This window comes from Sorghum bicolor, chromosome 4 (genome assembly GCF_000003195.3).
Source record: "Sorghum bicolor cultivar BTx623 chromosome 4, Sorghum_bicolor_NCBIv3, whole genome shotgun sequence".
Taxonomy (NCBI): Eukaryota; Viridiplantae; Streptophyta; class Magnoliopsida; order Poales; family Poaceae; genus Sorghum; species Sorghum bicolor.
In genome coordinates this window covers 57,668,190-57,674,189 of record NC_012873.2, presented here as the reverse complement: position 1 = coordinate 57,674,189, position 6,000 = coordinate 57,668,190, and the positions used below count along the sequence as shown (strand labels likewise).

At 50.3% G+C, this 6,000-nt stretch overlaps 2 protein-coding genes and 1 non-coding gene across 3 annotated transcripts; all 3 read left to right on the top strand.

Moving 5' to 3' along the window:
- Positions 1–2,447, top strand: LOC8066196 (uncharacterized protein At1g65710). The gene is made up of 2 exons (XM_002454184.2): positions 1–1,188; positions 1,280–2,447. Exons 1-2 carry the CDS (start codon positions 196–198, stop codon positions 2,240–2,242), a joined length of 1,956 nt encoding a protein of 651 aa, XP_002454229.1. The 5' UTR covers positions 1–195; the 3' UTR covers positions 2,243–2,447.
- TRNAT-AGU lies at positions 3,058–3,131 on the top strand. Its single transcript has one exon. It is a non-coding gene; the product is annotated as a tRNA-Thr (tRNA).
- Positions 4,089–5,901, top strand: LOC8074804. The gene is made up of 3 exons (XM_002454183.2): positions 4,089–4,316; positions 4,437–4,596; positions 5,074–5,901. Exons 1-3 carry the CDS (start codon positions 4,271–4,273, stop codon positions 5,534–5,536), a joined length of 669 nt encoding a protein of 222 aa, XP_002454228.1. The 5' UTR covers positions 4,089–4,270; the 3' UTR covers positions 5,537–5,901.

Genomic DNA, 6,000 nt, shown 5'->3' with positions numbered 1-6,000 from the left:
ATTACGGAGTACTAACACAGAGCACAACACACAGTAACACAAAATTAGTAATCTCGCTAATCGCACATCCCCACGCGTGCTTAAATACCACCACGTCACTGTCCAACGCACTCTTTCACTCCCTCCTCCCTCCACTCCAAGCTCCCGCTCGCTCGCAGAGTCGCAGGCCCGGAGCTCCTGCCACCAGAAGCCACCATGGGCCTCTGCTTCAGCAAGAAAAAGCCACCGGCCAAGCCCGGGAAGATCGCCGTGGCGGTGTCCGACGACAAGGCCAAGAAGCCGGCGCCGCAGCCCAAGAGGGCGGCGGCGGGGGAGGCCAAGGCGGCGACGGCGAACAAGGCTGCCGCGGTGTTCGTGGTGAGGCCGGGGTCCTCGTCGGCCAAGGACGCCGCCGCGGCGGCGGCGCCCGGGGAGGATCCGAAGAAGAAGCGGTCGTCGGGGTCGTCGCAAGAGCCGCAGCCAGCGCCGAAGCAGCTGCCGGTGGTGCTGGTGCCCTCGACGCCCGTGCGCAGCTCCAGCTGCACCAAGGAGGAGGTGGACGCGATCCTGATCCAGTGCGGCCGGCTCAGCAGGAGCTCGTCCGGGGCCGGGAGGCCGGCGTCGTCGTCCGGCGAGACGGGAGCGGGCGGCGGGCACCGCAGGAGGCGCTCGGGGTCCAAGCGCAGCTACGACTTCGACCAGGAGGCCAGGGACGAGGAGTGCGACTGGGACAGGCAGGGCGCGGCGGCCGTGTCCAGGCCGTCGCCGCACCGGGGCTCGCCGCAGCGGAAGCGGTCGGGCAGCCGGGAGAGGAGCGGTACCGGGAGCGGGAGCCGGAGGGCCAGCCGGTCCCCCGGGAGACGCGCGGATGGCGCTGCGACTTCTGTGGCCACGGCGGGCTCCGGCGGCGGTGACCGCGCGAGGCAGCAGCAGCCCGGGAAGATGGTGTCCGTACCCGCGAGGGAGAAGGCGCGCGCGCCGTCGCCCGCGGCCGCGTCGGGGAAGAGGTGCGCGTCGCCGAGATCGAGCTCTCCCGCGAGGATGGCCGCGTCCGGGAATGAGAATGCTGGTGCGGCGGGGCCGACGCCGGTGCTCAGCCGGAGCTCGTCCAGGAAGAACGAGCAGTCTCCGTACAGGCGCAACCCCATGGCCGAGCTCGACGAGAACTCTCTCCGTAACAACAGCAACCACAGTGCCAAGCCGCAGAAGGTAAAGATCAGACAAAGCTTGAATTTTACTCCAGTTATTAATGCAATTCTACCGTACCACTCGCTCAAACAAACTTTTGCTGTGAATTCAGAAATCCACTGAGACTGCCGTCGCCGCGACGCCCAAGAAGGCTACGGGGCGTGGAAAGGAGCCGACGGCGGTGCCAAGCAGCTACTCCGGGAAGGAAAAGCCGGAGATCGCAGAGGACGCCGCCGTTGCCGTTGCAGTTGCGGCGGCGTCAGAGACGAGAGCGCACTCGTCGAAGACGAACGCGACGCGCACGGTGAGCATCGTGGCCGAGAGCCTAACGACCCAGAAGCCCGGTGCGCAGCCAGGGTGCCGATCGCGGCGGGCGTCGCGTGACTTTGACCAAAACCCGGGCTCGTACACCACCCAGCTGCTCGAGGACATCCACAACTACCACCAGCAATCCACATCCGCCGGTCCCTCCGCGGCCACGCCGGCGCCGACGCCGTCCTTCTCGCTCCCGGCTTGCGTCGCCAAGGCCTGCTCCATCGTCGAGGCCGTGGCCGACCTCAACTCCTCGTCGTCCGAGAACCGCACCTACGAGTACGAGCCTGGCAACTCCGCCGACGACAAAGGCTCCGTCAACGCGCCGGCCGGCAGCGACGATTTCTTCGAGCCGAGCGCCGCCGCCGCGCGCAAGCACCTGCTGCCGCCGGTTCGGGACGTCCGCGCGGAAACCGAGCCTCAGGAGTCAGCCGGGAGCAACAGCGTCTCCGGCCACCCGTGGACTCCCTCCTGGGAGCCCACCTCGGTCGAGTCCTCGGACCGGACGTGGAACACCGGCGACGACGACGAGGTTGTCGAGCAGTCCGGGTCCGGCAGTCACGGCGGCCGCTGCAGCCCGATGAACAGGCCCCGACAGAGCAAGCAGAGGCACTCCTCCCAGCACGAGCCCAGTGGCCGGTCGCGCGCCGGCTCTGGAAATGGCAACGGCAGCCAGTACCGTAGACGCAGCAGCGCTCATCGTGGCAGCGGCAGCGTGGCGAGCGGCCGGTCTGGTGTTCGAGTCGTCTCGGCGAATTCGTAGTGGATAGGGAATTGTAAGCAGAGGCATGGTCTGAGTGTATTTGTTCTATCTATCTAGGTGGTGGTGGTGGTGGTGGCAAGATGGATTGCTGCTCCACATATGTGTTTGTGTTTCTTTGTTAGCCATACATTGTTCAGATGTGATTCAAGGATGGGACATTTTGCGCACCATTTCATGCAGTGATGCATGTTGGTTTGATCAGAGACCTTCACAGGGTTATCATTTTTTTTCTTCTTTTCAGTTGCTACTTCACAGAACAGGGAGGGAAGACAGGGGTTTTCCTCCCGTTTGGTAATCAGAATCACAAAGAGTTGTTTTGGCATTAAAAATCATGTTTTTGAACGCATAGGTCCCTTATCAATAGGGTAGCATGCTAATGCAAACCAACAATTCTCTCCAGTTCGATAGTCACTCTGTGAGGCGCTCTTTGTGAAATATATTGGTATAACATTTATAATTTGTGTCTCCGGTGATGAGGAGGAAGGTGAGGTTTAGTCATAGTCGAACATGTTCCATCAAATACATTACTCAGTCCTATCCCAAAACGAATGTAATTGTAAGTTCAGGACAAGTTTTATAGAAAATAATAATATCAATATTAATATTTCCAAATAGATTTACTATAATAATATTATATATATATATATAATCTAGTGATGTTTATTTGGCATCATAAAGATTAATAGTTTGTTGAATTTGACCCAAGTTGATTTGTTTAAAATTGCATCCTTTTGAGATCGAGTTAATGTCATTGGAATATACATTTATTGGAAGAGTACTTTAATTGCCAGAACGTGATTTACTCAATCATAATAGCTCTTGTAGCTCAGTTGGTTAGAGCACCCGTTTAGTAAGCGGGAGGTCTTGAGTTCAACTCTCAACGAGAGCAATATTTTTGTTGTTTTATTTAAATATTTGTTTTTTTTCTAAATTTCAAAGCAATATTTGTTTTTTTTGGCATACCCATAATAAAACCCAACATTTTATATTTTTTGGTAGGTTTTGTGATTTTTAGATGGATCTTGTATTGGATAACATAGAGATTTTTCAAATAAAATATATCTTATGTGTTAGAGTTTTAAAATCGACTCTAAAATTTATCATGTTCACATTTGTTAATTTTTAAATTTTGTCATACCTATAATAAAATTCTTTGGGAGGTTTGGTGATTTTATGTGCCTTGGGCTCAACTTTGGTGATTTCTAGGATGAATCTTGTATTGGATTGCATAGGTATTTCAAAACAAATATCTCTGATGTGTTAAATTTTGGAATCTGCTGTAAAATCTATCATGTTTGGATGAGTTTCTAGGTTTGTGAGATTATTTTTATCCGATACCCAAAGTCTCCCTCAATTCAGACGGGCATAACTTCTTCTTGGACAATAAATGACAACAAATCTTTTTAGATGAAATTTGGAAACAACAATGAACCTTCTTGTGTTTCATCAAAGATTCAAGGCATATGAAAAGGACTACCCTGACAAGTCGAATAGTTGAACTCAATGGGCGCATATATATGTAAATACTCCCTCCTAGAATCCGTGTCAGTTAAACTTTTTTTAACTTTGACTAACTTTATAGAAAAGAGCATCAATATCTATGACATAAAATGAGTATCTTATAAAAATATATTCTATGTAAATCTAATGCTATTAATTTGGTACTATAAATCCTAGCGTTTTTTTCTATAAATGTGGTCAAAGTTTTAAAAGTTTGACTTAGGACAACTCTAGAAGTTGCAGTTTTCAGGGACATGGGGAGTATATTTCTGTCAAGAAGCTGCCATACTCTTTTTTTTCTTCCTTTCTTCCTTTTTTTTTTTAATGCACAGCCCTTATTCAGTTATTCTTGAGGGGTTGGGCCACGGCCTCAACACCCAGCCGCCGCCGCCGCCCCCGCCCGGCCGTCCCGTCCCCCTTCTTCGCCTTCTCAGTCAAGCTAAAACCTCGCTCCCCTCGTCCAGTCAGAGAGGGCATGAAACCCTAGGGCGCCCGCCTTCCCTCCGCGATCTGCCATTGCGCTCCGCGATGCAGGCGTCCGCACATCTCTCCTCCTCCGCCGCCTTCAGGAAAGGTGAGTAAAGCTAGTCATCAAGCCTATTTCGCCCCGCGCCTCCCGTGTTCGATCCAAGCTCTGGGTTTTGGCCCCGGCGGTGATGCGGTCTTGTTTGCCTGACCTGTTCCCTCTTTCCAGTGATCGCGGGTGTCTCTAGCGCCACCACACGGTCGTGCTACCGGACGTCCCGGGGGAAGGCTGATGCGGCGCCGCTGCCTGCGCAGGAGCCAACACCGAAGGGGCGGAGGAGGATTACGATGCAGGAGAGGAAGGCTCTAATAGTGGAATTCGTTGAGAAGTAGGTGACTTTTTCTCACTTGATTTTCTGGTTGTAGAGTTTACTGTATCCTTTTGGTTCAGAAGTAGCAAGTTTGTGTTTCAGCTCATTAGCATTTCTGTTAGCTTGTTTGGAGCTGAGTAACAGACACTTATGAGGATTGACATTTGAGATTTAGGGCCTGTTTGGTTCTCCTTGCTAAATTTTAGCCAGCTAAACTTTAGTCACTTTAGCTAAACTTCTAAACACACGACTAAAAAGGAGCTAAAATAGTTTAGTCCCACTAATCACCCAAGAGTAACTAAAATAGTTTTAGCTACCTAAAAAATTAGCAAGGGGAACCAAACAGGCTCTTAGAAATTAACGACGGAAATGTGGCACAACTCATTCAGATTTGTAGGATTCTGATAAAGAGTGGCGTCTAGGAATTATGAAAACGTTTCTTTTCTGGTTAGTTATTCTCGTGACTGTTAAATCATGTGTTTCTGTTTAGTGCAGTTATAGGGCATCAAATGAAGGCAAGTTTCCCACTGTAACAAATACCCGCCAGCAAATTGGAGGCAGTTATTACACAGTGCGTGATGTACTTCAAGAAATGGTGTATAATCATGCAAAATTACCACTGGATAATCCTAAGCCAGCTCCACTTCAAGAAACAGATGAAGTCACTAAGCACCCCATGCAAAGGGATGAAGACAGAGTGCTTGAAAGTCATGAAATACTAGAAGTTCCTGACCAGTCCATGGCCGAGGATGATGCTGAAGTGGGTCAACGTCAAGGAACAGCTGAAGTTTATGAGAACTTCTTACCTAAGGATGAAGGTAAGGTGGATCAGTTTCAAGGAAGAGAGAGTGAGAGCTTTAAGGACAACCCAAAGCTTGAGGAATCCGCAAACACAGGTCTTTTGGGCAGCCTGAAATCTTTTGCTTATGGCATCAGAGACTTCTGGAAAAATATGTAAATCTGTCTTTGTTTTTGGCGGTGACCTAACACGCTTGGAGCCCCCCTCGTCCTCGTGGCTTCATCAATTTCTAAGACTGGACCAAATTGAGAAGGCTACAGAATTGATACCTTGTCCCTTTGTTAAGCGTTTGCGATACTGGATCAACTTGTAAAGTTTTTTTTATGTCACAACTAATGGTCAAGCTCCTGCTATGACGCTTTGATGAAGCTAGATAGGACATAGGAGTATTAGCACTGCCCCTGTTGACTGCTGTGCCCCAAGTTCACATGGTATTGAAGTGTTGGTGTAACTTATTGTTTTTGTCAATTGTTGAGCACACATTGAACGTTGGCGCAAATTTTATGCCTCATCAGCTTACTTTATCCCCCTAGCTCGTTGTGCTATTTAACTTAATATTTTGGATTGCTTTCCGGATAAAATGACAAGTGAAATGTGATGAAATTTCTGATAAAACACAGCAC